Genomic DNA, 24012 nt, shown 5'->3' on the forward strand with positions numbered 1-24012 from the left:
ATTTAAACGTTCAAGACTGCAGCTGAATTCACAATGCAAATACTGAATCACATATTGTGACAATGCATTTTCTGTAGGCCCTACTCTTTGAGTAGGTATAAAAACCCATCAGGAGAATAATGAGAAGCATTTGTGGGGCACGTTCTAGTTTACAGACACACCAAATTTCATCTGCTAAAATTAAAACTCTAGTTAGTAAAAACCAAGTATTGGACATACAGTCTAAAGAATTCCTACTTCACTATTATTTAGAATAGCATATTAATTCAGTATACTGCAGTATGTCAGTGACAACGGTTCCCCTTGAAGAATTTGTACAGGATGGAAATACATTGGGAGTGTATATCTTGTGATGTCTTACAAACAGTTCTTCAATTCTGGATGTATTTCAGTAGCCATAATTAAAGAGATAGTTTTCAGTAAAAATAAATATTTCTTCTTAATACTTGATATAATCAAAATCACATAGATTCTATATTTTCCTGGTTTTCAGGGATGACTGTATAAATGGAAATATTACTTCATGATTTATAATAATCTGACCATTTTTAAAAGTGCTGTAGATCTTCCTTGGAAAAATAAAATCAGCTGAATGATTTTCAAATGAGAAAACATCTAAATTTGCAGAACTTGGATCAATATTGTCAGACTTATGTTATTAGTTTGTTTTATCATTTAATTACAGCATCCTTCTTTCCTCAAGTCTTATGAGATACCTTATAATTCCATTGAGAATTATCAAATAAGAATTATATATTACAAATATAGGACAACAGCATTTTCGTATCAAAGGATATTCCTTTGTTGTTCAAAAAAATGTTTGATGCTCATATTTTTAAAGAAATCCTTTGAAGTTAACTTCAATAGAAACTCTTACCATACAGACCAGAAGAGATTCAGTTTACTAATTAGCTGCTTCATTTTGATTTAGTATATATCAAAATCAATTCACAATTATATTTTTTTTTTATTAATTAAACTTTTAAAAACAGCTGTGTATGAGCTGATGGCAAACTTTTAACCTGCCTTTTCCTTTTATTTAATTTTCTTTCTTCTCAATTCCCAATTTGATTTAGTGTTCTACATTTTTAGGAAAATACTGCACTCACCAGTTGAAGAATAGGAACTAGAAGTGAGGCTCATGTAAATCCTTACCCTAGAATGAGTTTCACAGTCCATGAATGGCAAGTCCCCAATCATTGCCACCCTTGGTTCTGTCGACTACTCTTACAACCTCACCATGGTTCTGCTCCTTTGTTCTTCATTGTGCCTGTTCTGCTTTTCTGTCCTTCCCCTGCTGTGAAGATAAGATTTCTTAATTCCCACCCCACGTGCTTTCATACTAGGTAAGTATTTCTGAAGTGAAAATTCATAAAGGACATATGTGAATAATTTTTTAACGGATGGTTTATAGGGAGAAGAGCATTGTAAGAGTTCAGGAATTTGTGGGATGGGAAAATCATGTATTTTCTTTTACCTTACTTAATCAACTTTTTTCCGTCCATGTCGCTTCTCAATATTAAGGGCATGCCCCAAAATTTATCATTTTCATCTAAAATAACACGTTACCTTGCGTGTCTTTGCTGCTTGATCAATCCCATTTGTTTTGCTGTAATCCCATCCATCCCTAGCAGCATTCAGCAAAGCAGCTCTTAATTAGGTGATGTTAAAGCTGTCAGTGTTGCAAATCAGCTGTACCTGCAGCTAAAATGCTCTATTAGTTTGCTGGATATAGACGAGCAGAAGCTGACACAGCTCTGGCAAGATGTGATGGTGAAAGGAGTCTAAAAAATTGAATTGTATCCCCCTACACACAGTCTCCCAGCCCTTGAAGGAACTCTTACTAGTACCTGCATTTGGTGCATCTGTTGATTTGTCTTTTGTAGGACCTGCTTGGTTTTATGCCCTAAGTATAACCACAGTTCTGAACACTACACATTGTCTTATCTCTTATCTCTTTTTATATGGCACCTACATTTTTAACTCTTCTTAATCCTATTTGGGGAGACAGTCAAAAAATAGAAGTGCTGTGAAGGTTTCTAAAAGATTCTTTATGGGTTTTTTTGGGGAGGGGGTTGAATGATCAAAGGGGACTGAAATTTGGATTAATGATGTATATGTTAGGATTGAGACAATCTCTCTATTTGAGCTTTCTTGCTTTAAACACATTTCTTAAAATAACATCTTATCTTTGAGAAACCTAGTCTAATGGAAGCCCATGGCAGGGGGGTTGGAAGTAGATGATCTTTAAGATCCCTTCAAACTCTAACCATTCCATGATTCTGTGATAAGAGAAAGCTGGTAATGTTGAACGATGAAATTCCTGACAATGACAATTGCAAGTCACTTTTGTGTGTGGTTGTGAAACTGAAGGGTATTGCATATTCAATTATCGAACTAAGTTAGAGTTGATATTCAACTAAATTTGGAAAAACGTGCTTCAAAATAACCAGAAGGCTGCAGTCTCCTGTGTCATATGACTCCAGCCTCTCCAGAAGATTTACAAAACAGGATTCCTCTGTGGTCCAGTCCAAATCCAACCTAAATATTACGACCTTTTTAGTAACTGGGGAAAAAAAAATCTGTGCTACTACCTGTGAGAGGGAAGCAATTAAAGAATGTATAAATCTTTGACCTTAGGTCAATGTATTTTCATTCTGAAATGCTACTGTATTTCATCAAAGCCACGTTAGTTTGAGTTGTCTTTCCATATCCCTTTCGTTAGACAGGTCTACAGCGCTGGTTCTACCTTTGTGAAGGGAAGAGGGATATCACAGCTTGACTGCAGTAAAAGTAGTTTAGCTGGTGAGGTCGGAGAACAGATGCTTTGTAAGAAAAAGGTAACTACAGAGGCAATCACTGTCCCTTGCCATCCAAATGAATAACAATCAAAATCTCTGATTAGCTCTGCTATCCCCCTGCTCAAGGCAATACAGCCTATAAGTTGTCAGCAGGTTCCAGCGCTATTTCAGTTAGGAGGAAATCATAGAATCATCATAGAATGGTTAGAGATGGAAAGGACCTTAAAAATCATCTAGTTCCAACCCCCCTGCCATGGCCAGGGTCACTTTCCACAAGACCAGGTTGTTCAAAGCCCCATCCAACCTGGCCTTCAACACCTCCAGGGATGGGGCATCCACAACTTCTCTGGGCAACCTGTTCCGGTGTCTCACCACCCTCAGAATAAAGAATTCCTGCCTAATATCTAATCTAAATCTATCCTCTTCCAGCTTAAAACCGTTACCACTTGTCTTGTCACGACACTCCCTGATAAAGAGTCCTTCCCCATCTTTTCTGTAGGCCCCCTTTTGGTACTGGAAGGCTTCTCTTCTCCAGGCTGAACAAGCCCAACTTTCTCAGCCTGTCCTCATAGGAGAGGTGCTCCAGCTCTCTGATCATCTTCGTGGCCTTCCACTGGATATGCTCCAACAGGTCCATGTCCTTCTTATGTTGGGGACTCCAGAGCTGGATGCAGGACTCCAGGTGGGGTCTCACGAGAGTAGAGTAGAGGGGCAGAATCACCTCCCTTGACCTGCTGGCCACACTTCTTTTGATACAGCCCAGGATGCGGTTGGCCTTCTGCATTGCAAACACACATTGCTGGTTCATGTTGAGCTTCTCATCAATCAGCACCCCCAAGTCCTTCTCCTCAGGGCTGCTCTCAATTCTCATTCTCTGCCCAGTCTGTTTTTATGCTTGGGATTACCCCAACCCATGTGCAGGACCTTGGACTTGGCCTTGTTGAACTTCATGAGGTTTTCATGGGCCCACCTCCCAAGCCTGTCCAGGTCCCTCTGCATGGCATTCCTTCCTTCAGGCATGTCAACCGCACCATACAGCTTGGTGTTGTCAGCAAACTTGCTGAGGGTGCACTCAATCCCACTGTCCGTGTCACCAACAAAGATGTTAAATAGCACCGGTCCCAGTACAGACCCCTGAGGAATGCCACTCATCACTGCTCACCACTTGGACATTGAGCTGTTGACCGTAACTCCTTGAGCGCAGCCATCCAGCCAGTTGCTTATCCACCGAGGTCTGTTGGTCAAATCCATGTCTCTCCAATTTAGAAACCAGGATGTCATGGGGAGCAGTGTCAGATGCTTTGCACAAGTCCAGGTAGATGATGTCAGTTGCTCTTCCCTTATCCACCAACACTATAACGCCATGATAGAAGGCCACCAAATTTGTCAGGCATGATTTGCCCTTAGTGAAACCATGTTGGCTGTCACCGATCACCTCCTTATTTTCCATGTGCCTTAGCAGAGTTTCCAGGAGGATCTGCTCCATGATCATGCTGAGCACAGAGGTGAGCCTGATCGGCCTATAGTTCCCCTCGTCTTCCTTTTTTTCCTTTTTAAAAATGGGGGTTATGTTTCCCCTTTTTCAGTCAGTGGGAACTTAACCAGACTAACATGGCTTCTCAAATATGTTTAATAGTGGCTCAGCAACTTCATCCACCAGTTCCCTCAGGGCCCACGGATGTATTTGATCAGGTCCTGTGGGCTTGTGCACCTTCAGGTTTCTTAGATGGTCTCAAATCCGGTCTTCTCCTACAGTGGGTGGTACTTCATTCTCCCAGTCCCTGCTTTTGGATCCTGTGGATTGGGTGGTGTGGCTGGAGCACTTGCCGGTGAAGACTGAGGCAAAAAAGTCATTGAATACCTCAGCCTTTACCATACACCCGGGTGACCAGGTCTCCCGTTTCCTTCCAGAGAGGACCCACATTTTCCTTTGTCTTCCTTTTATCACCAAAATACCTGTAGAAGTTTTTCTTTTATGCCCTTGATGGCCCTGGCCAGATTTACTTCTACCTGGGCTTTAGCTTTCCTAACCTGATCCCTGGCTGCTTGGACAATTTCTCTGTATTCCTCCCAGGCTATCTGTCCTTGTTTCCACCCTCTGTAGGCTTCCTTTTTGAGTTTGAGTTTTTCTAGGAGCTCATTGTTCATCCATGCAGGTGTCCTGGTGTTTTTGCTTGACACTCTCTTCGTTGAGATGCATCACTCCTGAGCTTGGAGGAAGTGATCCTTAAATACTAACCAGCTTTCTTGGGTCCCTCTTCCCTCCAGCGCTTTATCCCATGGTACTCCAGGAAGCAGATACCTGAAAAGACCAAAGTCAGCTCTCCTGAAGTCCAGGAGAGCTGTGTGTCCTTCTCAGTGCCCTAAGGATCTTGAACTCCAGCATCTCATCATCATAGTCACTGTAGCCAAGGCTGCCCTTGAGCTTTACATTCCCCACCAGCCCCTCCTTGTTGGTGAGAACAAGGTCCAGCATGGCACCTCTCCTCGTTGGCTCCTGTAGCACTTGGAGAAGGAAGTTATCACCAACGCATTCCAGGAACCTCCTGGATTGCTTATGCCCTGCTGTGTTATCCCTCCAACAGATATCGGGGTGGTTGAAGTCCCCCATGAGGACCAGGGCCTGTGGACTTGAGACTGCTCCTATCTGTCTATAGAGGGCCTCATCTGCTTGGTATTCCTGGTTGGTTGGCCTGTAGCAGACACCCACTGAAACATCACCTGTCCCTGCCCTCCCTTTAGTCCTGACCCATAAGTTCTCAGTTGGCTCCTCATCCATCCCCAGGCAGAACTCCATGCACTGCAGTTGATCACTGATATGGAGGGTGACACCCTCTCCATGTCTCCCCTGCCTGTCCTTCCTGAAGAGCCTGTATCCTTCCATTCCAACACTCCAGTCAGAGGAGCCATCCCACCACATCTCCATGGTGCCAATAAGATCATAGCCCTGCCGGTGTGTGCAGGTTTAATGCCTCCTGTTTACTCCCCGTGCTGTGTGCGGTTGCGTAGAGGCATTTAAGTTGGGCCCCCGATGAAGCTAACTTACTGGTTGGAGTGGTTGGTATTCCAGTGGAAATACTGGAAATACTCCAATGATTCTCTTCTGTGTGTTTTCTTTGAAAGAAAACTGCTTTACTAGAAAGTAGGTTTGGAGTCTAAGTGCAAAAAGTCTTTTTTTCCTTCTAATTATTCATCTGATCACTTCTTTAATGGGACATTTGACTAATTTGAAAGTAATCTCTGCTTTTATATGTAAATCACAAGTTTTAGAGTGTAGTAATTAAATTATGCAATGAAAACACAAGGAAATCTCTCCTAATCACAAGGTGGAAATTCCATTAAAATGTTTGATATTTATTTATATAGCCAAGTAACTCATTTTAGAAAAAGATTTTTTTCTAAAAATTAGGTTCTCTGTAGTGTGGCCATGTTCCTTATGTTTCCCGTCACATACCTGACTAGCTACTTCTGAGTGGTCTAAGCCTTTCAGTATGACGTGAAATTTTTATTGCCTCATGTAGGCACAGAAAACTGTGAAAGCGATAAAGACCAGAAGCAAAAGTTATTTTAAGGGAGGTAGCGATTGCCAGTCTGAACTATATTGTACACTGTGTCCGCAAGACAAGTACAGTACATATGGTAGCCAAGAAGATTAATGTACTCTGTTAGGCAAGGCGTTGCAATCAGAAACCAATAATCGATACAAATGGCCAGTCTGACCCAGGAAAAGTTTTTCATTAATTCTGGTAGAGTTATCTTAATTGCTTAAAGCACACTTTTGACGGTTTTTAGTTTGGAAAGGAAGTTATCAAAGAACTGAAGTATTCTAGTGCTTCTAATGCTGATCAAGTACTTCTGTAAGTTTTAAACAGCTCAAACAATACAAGAGTTTTGAAAAAGCACTGAAATTCAGCTGAGCCATGTAAGGAATTTCAAAGCGCACATGCTGTAATAATCATTGTACTAAGATAAAAATCTACAATAAGAACTAAGAGAAGGTAAGGAGCCATAGCTGACTAAAACTTTTCCATGAAGAATTTTTTTTTTCTTACTGTCTTTGGCTGTGAAATACAAAAATAGTAAAAAGAAAACCCACTAGAGAAAGTGTTCCCTTCCGTGAGGATTTGCTTTCTTAGACCCTAATTTTCCAAGTTTTCATGCCCTTTGGAAATACTGACAGCAAGATGTACAAAGAAAGAACTGAATGCTTTTACACGTACACTTTAATGTTAGAAAAGAAATTATTTAGAAGGACATATTTTTTCCTGTTTCCATGACAGGCAACCCCTGAAGCATTTGGATTTCCTGTTTGTTTTTTTTCACCATCACTTCTTCAAAATGAAGAAAAATTTTCCCCCTTTTTAAATTTTGTTTTGTTGTTCGTTTCTATTAAAACATAGAATCATAGAACTATAGAATGGTTTGGGTTGGAAGGACCTTTAAAGGCCATCTAGACCAACCCCCCTGCAATGAACAGGGACATCTTCAACTAGATCAGGTTGCTCAGAGCCTTGTCCAACCTGACCTGGAATGTTTCCAGAGATGGAGCATCTACCACCTCTCTGGGCAACCTGTTCCAGTGTTTCACCACCCTCATCGTAAAAAAATTCTTCCTTATGTCTAGTCTAAATCTACCCTCTTTTAGTTTAAAACCATTACCCCTTGTCCTATCGCAACAGGCCCTGCTAAAAAGTTTGTCCCCATCTTTCTTATATGCCCCCTTTAAGTACTGAAAGGCTGCAGTCAGATCTCCCCGGAACATTCTCTTCTCCAGGCTGAACAATGCTATTCTGTCAGCCTTTCCTCAGAGGAGAGGTGCTCCAACCCTTCGATAATTTTTAAGGCACTCCTCTAGACCTGCTCCAACAGGTCCATGTCTTTCCTGTGCTGAGGGCTCCAAAGCTGGACGCAGTACCAGCCCCACTCATGTGGGGTCTCATGAGAGTGGAGTAGGGGGACAGAATCACCTCCCTCAAGCTGCTGGCCACACTTCTTTTGATGCAGCCCAGGATACAGTTGGCTTTCTGAGCTGCCAGTGCACATTGCTGGCTTGCGTCCAGCTTTTCATTCACCAGTACCCCCAAGTCCTTCTTGGTAGGGCTGCTCTCAATCCCTTCATACCCCAGTCTGTATTTGTGCCAGGGGTTCCCCTGACCCAGATGCAGGACCCTGCACTTGGCCTTGTTGAATTTCATGAGGTTCAATGGGCCCACCTCCCAAGCCTGTCCAGGTCCCTCTGGATGGCATCCTGTCCCTCAGGTGTGTCAACCACACCACTCAGCTTAGTGTCATCTGCAAACTTGCTAAGGGTGCACTCAATCCCACTGTCTGTGTCATTGATGAAGATATTAAACAGTACTGGTCCTAGTACGGACGCCTAACGGATACCACTTGTCATGGATCTCTGTCTGGACATTGAGCCATTTACCACTACCCTCCGGATGCAACCAGCCAACCAATTCCTTATCCACCGAACAATCTACCCATCAAATCCATATCTCTCCAATTTAGAGAGAAGGATGTTGTAGGGGACCATGTCAAAGGCCTTACAGAAGTCCAGATAGATGACATCCATAGCTGTCCATTTGTCCACTGAGGTAGTCACTCCATCGTGGAAGACCACTAGGTTGGTCAGGCAGGACTTGCCTTTGGTGAAACTGTGCTGGCTGTCTCGAATCACCTTCCTGTCCTCTAAGTGCCTTAGCATAGTTCTAGGAGGATTTGTTCCATGATCTTCCCAGGCACAAAGGTGAGGATGACAGGTCAGTAGTTCCCAGGGTCTTCATTTCTACCATTTTTAAAAATGGGTGCAAAGTTTCCCTTTTTCCAGTCAGTGGTGACTTCACCCAACTGCCATGACTTTTCAAATATCATGGAGAGTGTATTGGCAACTACATCAGCCAATTCCATCAGGACTCTGGGATGCATTTCATTAGGTCCCGTAGACTTCTGTATGTTCAGGTTCCTCATGTAGTCGCAAATCTGATCTTCTCTTACAGTGGGAGCGACTTGGCTCCCCCCCAGTTCCTGCCTTGCAGTCCATCCACTCGAGAGGTTTGGGAAGAGACGTTGCCAGTGAAAACTGAGGCAAAAAAGTTGTTGAGTACCTCAGCTTTCACCTCGCCTGTTGTTACCAGTTTGCCAGTTTTGCTCATCAAGGGGGGTACACTTTCTTTGACCTTCCTTTCCCGGCTGACATACCTGTAGAAGCCCTTCTTATTATTCTTTGCATCTCTTGCCAAGTTCAGCTCCAGCTGCGCCTTGGTCTTCCTGACCCCATCTCTACACAACCAGGCAGAGCATCCCTAAACTCTTCCCCAGGCTACCTGTCCCTGCTTCCACTGCCTGTGCATTTCCTTCTTGCCCTTTAGTTTGACCAGCAGGTCTTGACTCAGCCATGCTGGTCTCTTGCCTTCCTTTCCTGATTTTTTACACCTGGGGATCAAGGTGGCCTTGTTAGTATTTTCTCAGTATGTAAGAAGAAAGAAGCAGTTGGGAATTCAAAATGGTGCTTCATCCTTGTACAAGAGGTTGCTGGGAAAAAGACTCAGTTTCTGCTTATCCTGAATTGCTCTGTGCATTTTTTTTTTTCTCGTGAGCTTAAAGGAACTAGAAGATATGCCCTAAAGTCTTCCTAACAGCAGAATTTATTTTTCCAGTCCTCCAACTCATTCTGAGTAGTGTCAGTTCTCTTCTGCCCTCTGTCACTTTAAACTATCAGCAAAACGCCCACATTTAGTCGCACATGGTAAGTGAACACTGTTGTGAGGAGAGGTGGCTAAAAGCACACACGTACAGCACTGAGCTGGCGTTCCCCCTGAAGAGGCTTTTCTTCTACAGAGCCTGCAGAATTAGCACATACCAACTTTGATATATATGACCAGCTTTGCTCACTGGAGCTGACACAACAACACGGTCATGCTGAAAGTGAATCCAGGCTAAATACTTGAGAAGGCGATTTAAACTGGGCGACGGTGAAAAGGGAAGGGCGGGCAGTGTATTTAACTCCTCTCTGCCTCAGCTGTACCTGTCTTGGTACATGGGTAATGCCATATCCTGACAATAATACCAAGAATTCTGAAGGATTTCATAATGATACCTCTGAAGGGTGTGGTGCAATACTTCCGTTATGGTCTATTGCCCTTTCAGTTCATGAGCTACTCATTATAATAAGAGCAATGATTTCCTTCATATTTATAAAGCAGCTAGTAAATCTACACTACTGCAATAAGATAAAAATAAAAAGAACACATTTCTAATGAATCGAGGAATAAAAGGCCAAAGAAGACAGACAGTGAAAATGGCTGCTTCACACCTGGTTAATAAATGACATTTCAAAGACATAGTTCTTGAATTGAAATGTAAGTGAAAGGAAGAAAGTAGCCTATTGAAGCGATTTCAAGGAGGCATTCTAGGTGAGGTATTCAAAGGCATGTAATTCAGGGAACCGGTGTTAATGGAAAATTGTTGGAAGTGAGGCTCCTAGAGTTGTAAAATGTAAAAGTTATGGACATTTTGAAGGCATGGAAAAAAAATACAGCGCAGGTAGGTTCCAAATTCCTTCTCTCCTCACTCACCTTCCCTGCAATTTGGGGGAAAGTTGAAGCGCATGTAATAATCAATTACTTGACAAAATTATATGTAATGTGTTTCTGAAAGAGTGAGCAGTATATTATTTCCCACAGCTCATACATGGTACAGCTTTTGAATAATGGCAAACAGATGTAGTATTAGAGGTAGAGCTGTCCTGCTGCACAGTAAGCATGACATTGTTATGTTTTTTTTCCTTTTGTGGTTAATATATTTTCAAAATAAAAATATACAAACAGGAAATGTCAACATTGTTGATAAAATAGATTAATCTAGAGGATCCAGAAACAATATGTAAATATGGACAACGTTACAATGCAGATACTGAAGCAACTTGAGTTTTCGGAGAAAAACTTAGAAAATATAGATTAATAACATCTAATGCATCTATTATAATGTGACTGACAGAGTACAGCATCACAAATTAGCTATGAATTTGGCCTACCCTGTAAATGCGTACATATATTGAACAAGGCCAAGTGCCAGGTCCTGCACTTGCGTCACAACAACCCAGTGCAGTGCTACAGGCTTGGGGAAGAGTGGCCGGAAAGCTGCCTGGCAGGAAAGGACCTGGGGGTGTTGGTGAACAGCTGGCTGAATATGAGCCGGCAGTGTGCCCAGGTGGCCAAGAAGGCCAACAGCATCCTGGCTGTTATCAGGAATAGTGTGGCCAGCAGGACTAGGAAAGTGATCATCCCCCTTGTACTCAGCACTGGTGAGGCTGCACATTGAATACTGTGTTCAGTTTTGGGCCCCTCACTACAAGAAAGACTTTGAGGCACTGGAGCGTGTCCAGAGAAGGACAACAAAGCTGGTGAGGGGTCTGGAGAACAAGTCTTATGAGGAGCGGCTGAGGGAACTGGGGTTGTTTAGCCTGGAAAACAGGAGGCTGAGGGGAGACCTTATCGCTCTCTACAACTACCTGAAAAGAGGTTGTAGAGAGGTGGGGGTCAATCTCTTGTCCCAAGTAACAAGTGATAGGACAAGAGGAAACGGCCTCAGGTTGCACCAGGGGAGATTTAGATTGGATATTGGGAAAAATTTCTTTACTGAAAGGGTTGTCAAGCATTGGAACAGGCTGCCCAGGGAAGTGGTTGAGTCACCAGCCCTGGAGGTATTTAAAAGATGTGTAGACGTGGTGCTGAGGGACATGGTTTAGCGGTGGACATGGTAGTGTTAGGTTTACGTTTGGACTTGATGATCTTAAAGGTCCTTTCCAACCTAAATGGTTCTATGATTCTCTGATTTTTATATATATATACACGTACGTGTGTTCATATATGTACACATATTTTGGAAGTGTTCAGAGGCAGGTTGGATGGGGTTTTGAGAAACTTCATCTAGTGAGAGATGTCCCTGCCTATGGCAGGGGGCTGGACTAGATGATCTTTATAGGTGTCTACCAGTCCAAACCATTCTATGATTCTGTGGGTTTTGTATACATTTATGTATATATGTGGTGTATAATATGACCAGGTGGAAGTGTTAAATTTGGTCTGTATTGCTTCCTGTACCTGAGGTTAAATGCATTTATAACTGTGCTCTGAAACTAGTCCAGATACCTAGGTTGCTGCTAAGAGATCAGTGATAATTTGCAAATTTAGAGGGTTTTTATTGTGAAAGGAAAAGAACTTGTAGACTTTCATTTTGAAAGTACTATGGTGCAAGGGAGTACACTAATCCACATAGGACAGGTAGGTGATTAATTACACCTTAGTAAAGTACAGGGTCCACTTCAAGCCGACAGCTTAGATGAAGTCATTAGATATAAACCAAAAATTAATTTGGCCTATTTAATTTCAGGTTTTATACAATAATTATTTTGTCTCATTGCATTTTCTGAATTGAACTGTGTTGCAATGTTTGGGAAAAAGAGTTAAATCTGTATTCATATTGTTTGGGTTCTATTTTGCATTTCATAGTATGTAGCTTTAAGAAAATTACTGCTGAGGTGATGATATACTTACTAACAGTTCTAAAATCTGAGGGGAAGGTAACAATCTCTATGCATTATTGTTATCACGAACAATTTAAGTAGTATTTTTAGGTTTCTTTTATGTTGCAGCTGCTGCTCTCCATTTCTCTAAGTCAGATTGCAAGTCACTGAAAGGCTGCTTACTTCCTCTCTAGCTTTTTGCAAAGAAAATGACATATCTGTGCTAGCTGATTTATAAACTGGTGAGGAGGAGGAGGTTCATTTAGTTTCAAAGAAGCCATTATTGCATGGATTTTTAGGGCAGAAGAGTCACCATTTCTCTTTTTGACGGTTCTCTTAGAAGTTTGTCGGGAGGAGAGAAGTGACTACTGTTAGTAAGAGGCGTACAGGAGTGTACCTGTACTACTGCTTTATTCTGGTATTGCAGGGTAAGGATTAACAGGATGCAGCTAGTTTGAAGGAGGCATATGCAACACACATTCCTTAGCCCTATAGCAGAAATAGGAGTTTGGCTGTCAAATCTAGGATGTAAGGAAAAAGGTATCTAATTTCTGACAGAAACTTTTGCCTTTAAAGTTTGGTTACTTGGAAAAGTCGTATCTTACAGTTTTTCATTTCTCTTCAGTAAGCTTTCTATCGTTATTGCCATTCATTTGCTTCCTAAGTGTATATTTTCTCATTTTTCCCATGTTACTGACTTTACTTCGTTCCTTCGACCAGAATGTGGTTTGCCTTTTTAAAGTATTTTTTAATTTTTAAACCAAAATTTGCAATGCAAAAAGGCAGGAGAGTCGTGTACAATATGACGGGTTCATGAATTGCTTGTATTTTCAAATATTACAGAGGCATTTAGAGTATTGGAAGATAGTCCTTGACAACTGCTAATTTCTGTATGATTTTAGCTATAAATAATTGGAAAATGACATTTGTTGCTTTAAAAAACATACTGTGATAGCATGAAAAGCAGGACCCTGTTTACATATCAGAGCACATATTTGCATGTCCTGAAATGTTGCCATTATTCAGTAATAGTCCCATTTCCAACTTATTTTGAGGCTGTGTAGTAGGAGGCCTTGTAAAAACATATAGTTAGATACAGTGCGTACCTTGAGTTCTACATACTAATCAGATGAGGTAGAAGGTGGAAAGAGAAGCACGTTAAAGTGAAATGTATAGAATATTTTTCCAGCCAGGACAGTTTACTGTCTATACTGCTCTGCCAGGCCAGTGTCACCTCTGCTGTAGCCAGATAACATTTACAGAAAAGTTTCCAATTGCATATTCTAAAACTTGCAAGAGTTATGATGGTTTTGCATTGAGGGTTGTTTTTTATTTTTTGGGGGGGGGGTGGGGGGGTGGAATAAAGGGTGCTTCCTTGAATATCACCATACCTTCTGTATTGTCTCCTTCAACTGGTAACAAAGGCTCTCTATGCTGAGGTGATCTTAACGTAACTAGAGTTTCCAAGATTTTTCATTGGACTTTGGATCTTAGAGTCTTTAACATTCCTCTCTACTACATCACTAACATGACTACCCTAAGAAGTTCCTCTGCCATCATAAAGAATGTTAAAACAAGTCTCTATAGCCTAAATTGATGAAGAATCACCGTGTTCTCATTGCACTGGGACAGGCAGCTTGTACTGGAAAGCCAGGACTGCCTCCCTGCCATCACCAAAGTTAATAATATTTGAGCTGAGACTCCTGAGTTGCTTGTTTTCTTTGCAGTGTCTAAATGCCACCCCTTTCAGTGCCTTTAATTAAAATCTCACCCTTCACCTTGTTTCCCCAGTGAAGTTGCTTGAGTCTGTCTAGCGCCTGGAAGTTCTTCTCAAATACAGTAGATGATATCTCAGATTTACAGTGTTTTTTAATGTCCCACACTAATATATAACTGCATCAATATAAGATATTAAAAAGCCTGTTCCCTTAAAATTTTTGGTTAATGCTTAATAATTTTCAGAAATGTTCAGATTGCAGAGCATGAGAATAATTTGCTAAATTCTCCTTACAAGCATATCTTTGTCAGGCAGTCATGAAGTAAGTTGAAAGCAAAATGGTTTATAGAAAATTAGTTACACAGCTTGTAAAATGCTCTACAATGTTCTGCAAACAAAAGGGAAAATTTCCTGCAATTTCACAATTTTGTACTTGCTCAGATGGCCATTAACCAACAAGATGAAAATCAAATTCATCCTATTCATGCTATGAATTATCTATGATTAGCAGTGTATAGAATGTGATTTTCTAAAGCTCCTTTCATAGTCAAGGTATCTTCAAGCACTTTGTAAAAAAAAAAAAAAAAAGAAAAAAAAGACAAAATAAACTACAGAAGTATACTAAACCTGCATAGGACCAAAAATCTTGCCCTTTTCTTTAGGACAAGATTGAATCTTTGCTCAGTGATTCTTAGAAATCATGTCGCACAGAATCCTAAAAGTCAAGTTTTCTTTGCTATTTCTAGTCTTGTTCCAGGACCAGTACCTGATAATAATGTCTGAGGCATGTGATGCCTCCTGCTTTCAACATCAAATCAAGAGTATCTGGCACCTTGAGTGACTGCTTCCTGTGTTACTTTCTTAGTGGTATGAGTTCTATGCATACAATTTAAACTGGCCCTGTTGTATAAAACCTACAATCCCTCTACATGTATTTAGAAGCTGTGGGTCAAGCTCTGAAGAAATTGCCAAAAAAAAAAAACCCCAGAATTTACTCATAATACATTTTCATTTTTTATTTTACTTATTGTTTTTTGTGCTGCTGTAATGAATTTGAGTCATGCTTTGTTAGTTATTCTGAGCAAAGGTTCTGTATTCTGTGATCTTCAGATGACCCCAGCTAATGGGGCTTTAAGAAAAGCGTCAGGTACCATAAGACCTGCAGTGCAGTTAGAGAGCATACCACCACCACAAGTCATGGTGGTGCTATGCACAGAAATGAACTGGGAGTCATATTTGCCTTCGTGCCACTTGCAGTAGTATGATCTAGACTGCAACATGCCCATAAGTAAAAAAGGCTGGAGTAGCACAAATGTAACTTTTTCAGTTGTGATAACTATTTTAAAATATCACCCAACTCTTTTGTACGCATCTAAACAACAGCTTTAACAAATCAAAATCTATTCTAGCTACCAGAGAGGATGGTCTTCCAGTGTGCATGTGTAGACATGAGTACAAATAACCTACAGCATCATTATAGCAATAAGTACAGAATTAACCATAATAACCATGTAGCCAGTATGAGGTCTTTCAACAGCCATAGCTGGAAGCTTGGCTGGAATCTTTTAGGAGGATCTAGTTTCCTTGGGCAAATAGCAAAAGCTAATGAAGAAGAAAAGGGAGTAAGCTTCTTGCCTGAGCCATCCTATTAAAACATGGAGGAGGAGATGCTATCGGTTGATGAAGCATTAAAGAATATCTGAAATATAAAGAGATACAGATACAACCATATTTTTCCTGCGGTTGTGTGTTGATGAATACACAATTCAAGAGTATCAAAATTGGGAGAAAAGCTGCTTACCCATATAGTGATTATCGAAGTCTTTTAGTTAAATGATGTTTACACTGTTCATTAATTGGTTTGGTACTTTTGAGAGCTACCCTGCCAGTTTGACAATTACGCACTCTAAGCTTTTCACACACTAAATGGCCAAAATAAGCAGAGCTTTTCTGCATATCAAATCCTCACCATGGCTTGCTCAGTACTAATAAGCTTGAGGGCTTTGTCGGTAATTTTTTATTCTTCAAGCCAATTTGTCCTTTTTTTTTTTTTTGTTATTTAGACCATCACCAAAAGTGTTAAGAACTATCTGAATTTCTGTAGGTCTGAACTAAAACCATTGAGCCCTTTGAAGAAACCTCTTTGAAGGTTTCACATGATAATACTGAACATTACCAGCCTGGCGAGTTTCGAGCTCATAATATCAGGGTAACATGGCCCACGTGTTCTTTTGCTATTAAGTCTGTCAGACCCTCGAATTTTGCAACACTTGCCTGCTTCCTTAGTAAGACTTGAAAGACTTGCTTATAGACTTGAAACAAAAAAATCCCATGTAAAAGATGGTGGCACAAGGAATGACCTGATATACACATCAGGTCCCAAAAAGGGGTTTAGCATTAGGAAAATGTAGTTCCATCTTCAGTTATTCTAGTTTGCTTAGTGACTGCTTTCCTGAGTCAGGGTCTGTGTGGCTCTGGCTGTGCCAGGTGGCAGCTACTGTGGATTTTCTCCATGGCAGTGAGCTGGCAAAGGCCAGTTTATGTCACTCATCCTCCCTCTGCCATGCAGGAAGGTGGAAGGAGTATTAGAGCGATGTACCCCATTCTGATACTCCCGGAGTGACAGAAGACTGCTTTAGGCCATGCATGGTAATGTTCCATAAAACTAAGTGACCCAGGTGGGCTCCTCCTGTCAGCAATTCCAGTGTCATTGCTTACTTGAGCTTTTGGGTGAATCCAGGATATTATGTATAATTCTTTGTTTGAAGTTCCTCCGCTGTAAGAGGCATATTCCTAATGTTAAATAAATGAGTAGTATTTTAAAAGTCTTTTCTGCTTTCATGAAATTCCCATCTAGGCACAAAGCAAATCCTCAACTCCTTTGTGCGCTTCCAAAGACTGAAAGAATGTGGATCGTTAATGGTTTGTCATGTATTAGTTTTTATGGCCATTGCATCTTTAATGCACTGTGCCATCCACATTCTTCACAGCGTCCTGGACACTGAGAATTGTCATCCTGCATGAAGCAAGATACCAGCATTAGAAGTGATTCATAGTAAATGTAAGAAATTCTTCGCTCTTGTAGTTGATTGATGGCAGCAACAGAGCATTTCACTTGAGACTGCTTCAACGCAGCTAATCTTAAGTCCAATTTAATATTAGACACAATTTTCCATTCATGCGACTGGCTGACAGCAACATCAGAACATTTCTTTCATGTTATTCCTACACAGTTTAAGGAACACACATCCAAGGGCTGCAAATGGTCAGTAAATTAAACAAGAACAAAAACTGGCGTTATGTCTCTTCTTTCAAGTTTGCACAGAGAATTTTCCATGGCTGGGTGCTCTGAAAGGGGCTGTAATCCAAATGACACACTGCCGATCCGGTGATCCAAAATGATTTTTAAGGCTTGGGCGAGTGCTGTGGGCTAAATTCAGCTTTCTCTTCGACTTCATTCCAAACACGGGAATGTGTACAGAGACAGTGAGCTCTCATGGTCAAACATTACAGCAGAGGTTGAGCAGTTGAGCCATTTCAAGAGTTCAAATCCAAATTAAAATTCTGTGATGCAGAAAGAACAAACTAAGAGAGATTAAAGTAGGGGGCAAGTTGGGCACAGTAGGTGTGGGGGCTAGAGCACTGTGATTGATCTCCTAAGGATATTGCGGTCTGTCTCTGAGAGGCCAACAGGAAAGCTGCTTATCGTGCGTAGCATTCGTGACAAGTGAGCAGCGAGATTCTGACATGCCGTAGAAAAAATTAAGAAACGCGGATGCCAGTCTGGCCCCGTGAGCAGGCCAGTCCTGGGATTTAAAAGTAAGGAATTCCTTTTTTAGGCCTCCTCAGCATCGCGTTGCTGCTGTGCGCAGGTATTTGCTCAGATACCTCCACGTTGCTGGCCCTGTGGGCTCTCTGTCTTTCTGCCAGCAGCTAGCTGCTTTTCACATCGCCTGCCACAGCCATCCCCTAATTTGCTGCCTGAGCCAGCTGTTCCTGCCTTTACGCAGCCTGTGCCTAGCTTGTACCCGGTCTGAACCTCCTTCCTTATTATCTTGGTGTTGAATTGTGTTATGCCAACACAATACTCTCTATTAGCTAAATCGTCTCCTTTCAGTTCAGTTGAGGTGGGAAGGCGATCTTTAGTAATTGACACGAAGCTTTATTGAATTTTCCTGAATCATACTGAGATTCAGATATTCTTTATATTATTGTAATTTATTTTCCAGCATTAAATATACCACTAGAAAATTTCTTTATAAGTGTCCGAAGGTACGGACTGTATGAGAAAGGATGCATGTATGTGCATATATACTAAGACAGTTTATGGATTTTTATTCTCCCTGTATTACCATTTTGCTTCCCCTATGTTTTTTGTGAAGGGAGAGAAAAGTGCATTTTGCTGCCTCACTTACTTCTTTTTTTTTAGCAAGACCTTTCACAATTGAGGCAGAATATTTCATTACTATGACAGAAATTTTGACACTATTAAAAATACAGTGTAAAATATGCAGAGAGACTATCTGTTTAGAACTCGTGTGAAATAGAAATGTAACAGATACAATGCTACCTGTTTTGAATCACACCACTGACAAAAATGCCTGATTGATAGATGCCCCACCTTCAATTATTGTATTCTTATAGCTTGCCTTGTGGATTAAAAATAAAAGCAAGACCTCATTTAGCCACTCTGTTTTGGTGACTTCACTGAACTTTAGGCATTGTTATCAGCCCAGGCTTGTTCTGTACATTTCTGACTGTCAGGCTCTATCTCCTAAGCCTTCCTTTCTAGATTGGAATATACAACCCTTTCATGCCACTAGGGTCAAAAGGAAGCCAGTTTGCATGAGGAGGGTTAAACTCTCTTCTGTCGGCAATGCTACTGGTGATTCAGACAAGAAGTCCAGATGTTAAGAGACAAGAGGCAGTCCTGTTAGCTGGATGCTTGTAACTGTGGGCTGAGTCTCCACTCGGCTGCAGTTTAAGCAACTACCTCAAAACACCAGTGGAATTCAGCAGGGGATGAATTCTTCTGTAGGCAGGTACAAGTCTTTGTTAAAAGCCTGAACAAGTGCTAGTCCTTGCAACCTCACGTATATACTGTATTATGTTCTAATTTGATCATAAAAAAACCCAGAATTATGAAGAATAGCTTGGTCAAGACCTTGACCTCCAGGCAGAGTTAAACATAAAATGCAAATGTGGACAATTCTTTACCAACCTAACAACCTCAGCTCACTAAAGACTGAGATGGTATTTTACCACTGTATATATGAATCATCCGACATGTTAATATATCTTTACAAATTTAAAAATGTGTGTTACTCACATTCACAGGCCCCAGTTCTCCTGGGGCAATTTAATGAATCTGATATCTGCTAAAAGGGCAACACAGCAGGAAACAATCCAGATTTCTGTATTGCAATGATGGTAGCTTCCTAACACATGTGAGCTTATAAGGGCAGGTATTCTGCCTGGACCTCATACTTACCACCAAGGAGGAACCGGTCAGGTTGTGAGGTTCAGGGGCAGTCTTGGTTGCAATGACCATGTGGAGTTCAGGATCTTGCAAGGAGGGAACAAAGCTGAAAGACAGAACCACGGCCCTGGTGTTCAGGAGAGTGGACTTTTTCATTTTCAGGTATCTGCTTGGAAAAATCCCATAAGGTACAGTCTGAGAGATAAGAGGGTCCAGAAGAACTGATTGATTTTCAAGGATCTCCTCCTCCAAGCTCAAAAATGGTCCCCTTCCAAGTGCAGGAAATCAAGCAAATGTGGCAGGAGGCCCACATGGATGTACAAGTAGCTCTGGACAAAACTCAGAAATAAAAAGGAAGCATACAGGAGCTGGAATCAGGGCCAGGTGGCCCATGAGGAATACAAAGATTCTGTCTAAAAGTGGAACAATAAGGTTAGGAAAGCCAAAACTCACATGGAGTTGAATCTTGCCAAGGGGCATGGACAGCAACAAAAAGGGCTTCTACAGATATAAGAGCAGCAAAAGGAAGACTAGGAAAAATGTGGGCCTGCTGTTCAATGGGTTAGGGGACTTAGTGACATGGAAGTGGTCGAGGTACTCAGTATTTTTTCCACCTCTGTCTTGATGAGTAGCACTGACCTTCAGGAAACCCAAGCCCCTGAGACTCATGAGAAAGTCTACAGCCATGATGACTTACTCTTGGTGGGAGAGGAGCAGGTTAAGAAACATTTAAACAAATTGGACATACGGATGTCTTTGGAATCAGCACCCGTGATTGCTCAGGGAGCTGGCCAATGTTATTCCAAGGCCGTTCTTGATTCATCAACACCCTCTTTAATGATCTGGATGATGGCACAGATTGCATTTTCAACAAGTTTGCAAATGATAGAATACTGGGAGGAATGGCTAATACACCAGAAGGTTGTGCTGCCATTCAGAGGCACCTCTGCCACCCTCAAAGTAAAGAAGTTTTTCCTCAAGTTGAGGTGGAATTTCCTGTGTTCCAATTTGTGCCCGTTGCCCCTTGTCCTGTTGCTGGGCACCACTGAAAAGAGTCTGCCCCCATCCTCTTGACACCCGCCCTTTAGATGTTTAGAATCATTGATGAGATCCCCTCTCAATCTTCTCCAGGCCAAACAGACCCAGGTCTCTCAGCCTTTTCTCATGAGAGAATTGCTCCATCCCCTTGATCATCTTTGTAGCCTTCTGCTAGGCTCTCTCCAGTAGTTCCCTTTGTTGCTTGAACTGGGGATCCCAGAATTAAACACAGTACTCCAAACCTGGCCTCACTAGGGCAGTGTGGAGGGGGAGGATGACCTCCCTTGACCTGCTGGCCATGGTCTTTTTGACGCACCCCAGCAGACCATTGGCCTTCTTGGCTACAAGGGCACATCGCTGCCTCATGGTCAACTGGTTGTCCACCAGGACTCCCAGGTCCCCCTCTACAGAGCTGCTTTCCAGCAGGTCAACCCCTAACCTGTACTGATGCATGGGGTTATTCCTCCCTAGGTGCAGGACCCTATGCTTGCCCCTTTTGAACTTCATTAGTTTCCTCTCCGCCCAACTCTCCAGCCTGTCCACGTCTTGCTGTATGGCAGCACAACTTTCTGGTGTGTCAGCCAATCCTCCCAGTTTTGTGTCATTAGCAAACTTGCTGAGGGTACAGTCTGTCCCCTCATCCAGGTCATTGATGAACATGTTGAACAAGACCGGACCAGTACTGACCCCTGGGGAACACTGTTAGTTACAGGCCTCCAGTTGGACTCTGTGCTGCTGGTCACAACCCTTTGAGCTCTGCCACACAGCCAGTTCTCAACCCAACTCATTGTGCACTCATTTAACCCACACTTCCTAAGCTTACCTATGAAGTTGTTATGGGAGACAGTGTCAAAAACCTAGCTGAAGTTGAGGTAGACAATGTCCACTGCTCTCCCCTCATCCACCCAGCCATTCATTCCATCCTAGAAGGCTATCAAATTGGTCAGCATGATCTTCCCTTGGTGAATCCATGTTGACCACTCCCATTTAGCAGAAAAGACCTTGGGGGTCCTGGTGGACAAGTTGAAAATGAGCCAGCCATGCACTGTTGAGGCAAAGGTGACCAGCAACTCTCTGGGCAGAATTAGGAAGAGCATTGCTAGCAGACTGGGGGAGGTGATCCCCCTCTACTCAGGCCTGATGAGGCTATTTGGAGTGTCATGTCCAGTTTTGGGCTCCTCAGTACAAGGAAGATGTAGACATACTGGACTGAGTCTAGCAGAGGGCCACAAAGATGATAAAGATGCTTTCATGTGAGGAGAGACTGAGAGAGCTGCAACTGTTTAGCCTGGAGAAAATAAAACTCAGGAGGAGATCTTACCAGTATGGAAAAATAGCTGATGGGAGGAGGTAAAGAACATGGAGCCACGCTCTTCTAAATAGTTTCCAGTGGTAGGATAAGACGCATCAGGCACAAACTGAAACACCAAGAAATTCTGTCTAAACATAAGAAAAAACTTTTTCACTGTAAAAACACAGGATGAGATTGCCCTGGCAGGTTGTAGAGTTTCTGTCCTTGGAGTGGAGATACTGAAAACCTGACTGGATGTGGTCCTGCACAACCTTCTCTAGGTGATGCTGCTTTGAGCAGAGGGATTGGACTCGAAGATCCAAGGACGCCCATTCTAATCTCAGATATTCTGTGATCTTATTTTTCTTCTGTTTCCCACTCAGACATTGTCTAATTTTGAACATCTGAATGCAGGAAAACACTCTTTGACTGTAAAGTGGTGAAACAGTGGAACAAGTTGCACAGGCAGGTTGTGGAGTCTTCATCTGTTGAGATACTCAGACTTTGACTAGACACAGTCCTGGAATACTTGCTGTAGCTGACTCTGGTTGGGCAGGCAGGGGTAGACTAGATAATCTCAGGAGATCCCTTCCAACCTAAATAATTATGTGTTCGTGAATATAAACCAGTACAGGCACACAAAGTCCTTAGGAAGAAATTGAGAAGAGGCAGAGTTCTGTATCTTTTTATTTTTCCTGACGTTTTGTCAGGCACTCCTACTTCCATAAACTCAGGAGCAAATAAAAATGGCCTTTTCCAATCCATACACAACATAAATTTACACACAAACACAGGGAACCATAATGGTCTGTAACTTACTTCCGTTGTATTTGCAAATAAGCGTTAAAGACATAAACGGTATTACTTGTGAAAGATTGTAAAACATACAGATATTGGCGACCATCCATTCAAAGATGGTTTAACGGAAAATAACACTACATTCTGTCTGTTTGACTCTAGCTTCTACTGGAAGAGCTGTGTCTGTCCCAGTGAGGGTAGTGGTTAAGTTTTCAGGGTAAATCATAAGTCCATGCTCTTTGTGGTGGGGCCCTAGAAGTTAGTTCTTTGAACTTCTGGCACACCTCTTACCACTACTGTTTTGGCAACTCATGGATGTAAACTCCTGGCCAGTGCTGTGTGCCTCTGTTTCTCTTTTCTCGTGTGGGATTGCAGCAGCAGTGACACAAAGTCTTAAGTGCACAGATACATGAATTATCTGTGAAGTACTTCACACTTCACTGGCCCAGAGGTGCATATCTACTACATGTAGATATGTTTTATACTTTTAGGCAATAGTTTGACATCAGATGAATCCCGTTTCTCTTGTCTTTCTTGAGGAAAAGCAATGCAGAAGATAGAATTGATGTTACTTGTTCCTCAACGGTTAGTCATTAAGATCTGTATGAATAAATCATAACGAAGTATTAACAAAGAGCAACTGAGTAGTTAGAAGTACAGTTTCTGCTTTAAAAACATACTAAAGCAATGGATGTCATATTAAATGATAAACCTTCAGTAAGTAGTCAATCAGCAAATAAAGAGCTGAAAAGTAAAAAAGAACCAAACTTTCACATATAAACCAGTTGAAGCAATAGAATACATTCTAAAGAGTAATAAATTACAATCATGTAAAAAACCTTTCTAAAACCATGCTATTATAGCTGATTATGTTTTGACAGTGTAATAAAACTTTATAATGCATGTGGTTTGACTCATTTTGATGATAAAATTTTCTTTTTCTTTTGCAGAAAATGATGAGGTCATCTGTGTTTCATATGTTCATACTAAGCATGGTGGCTGTAGATGTGATTGTTGCTGCTAGTAACTACTACAAAGGAGAAAATTTCAAGAGACAATATGATGAATTTTACCTAGCTGAGGTGAGTATGCTGAAATGACTATCTGGATATTTTTCAAGATAAGCTAAAGTAGAAAATGGGAATGTCAAGCACATTTTAGTGTGTAATTTTTTTTATTCCCTTAAGCATTCCTGGAATTCTTTGCTAACTTGTTCGAGTTCCTCTGTCTGACAATGTTTGACAGCCCTATCTTACAACCTTTTGAAAGGTAATTTCCTCAAACAAAATGTCAGTGGTAATGAGCTGAGGCTTAAGTATAACATCTGCAGGCAATGCTCGGCTGTTGAGTTGCTATCTTTCT

General features: G+C 41.6%; 1 protein-coding gene across 2 annotated transcripts in view; it reads left to right on the top strand.

The window, feature by feature from the left end:
* The window catches only part of NALCN (sodium leak channel, non-selective), a gene marked incomplete at both ends in the record, with an annotated part of 351928 nt that overhangs the window by 96249 nt on the left and 231667 nt on the right, over positions 1–24012 (top strand). For both annotated transcript variants that reach the window (XM_082482102.1, XM_082482103.1), the window contains one exon: positions 23601–23732. In XM_082482102.1, the coding sequence (XP_082338228.1) occupies positions 23601–23732 (132 nt within the window). The remainder of the gene's footprint in view (positions 1–23600; positions 23733–24012) is intronic.

The sequence above is a fragment of the Vanellus vanellus genome (genome assembly GCF_965231255.1).
Source record: "Vanellus vanellus genome assembly, chromosome: 1".
NCBI classification, from domain to species: Eukaryota; Metazoa; Chordata; class Aves; order Charadriiformes; family Charadriidae; genus Vanellus; species Vanellus vanellus.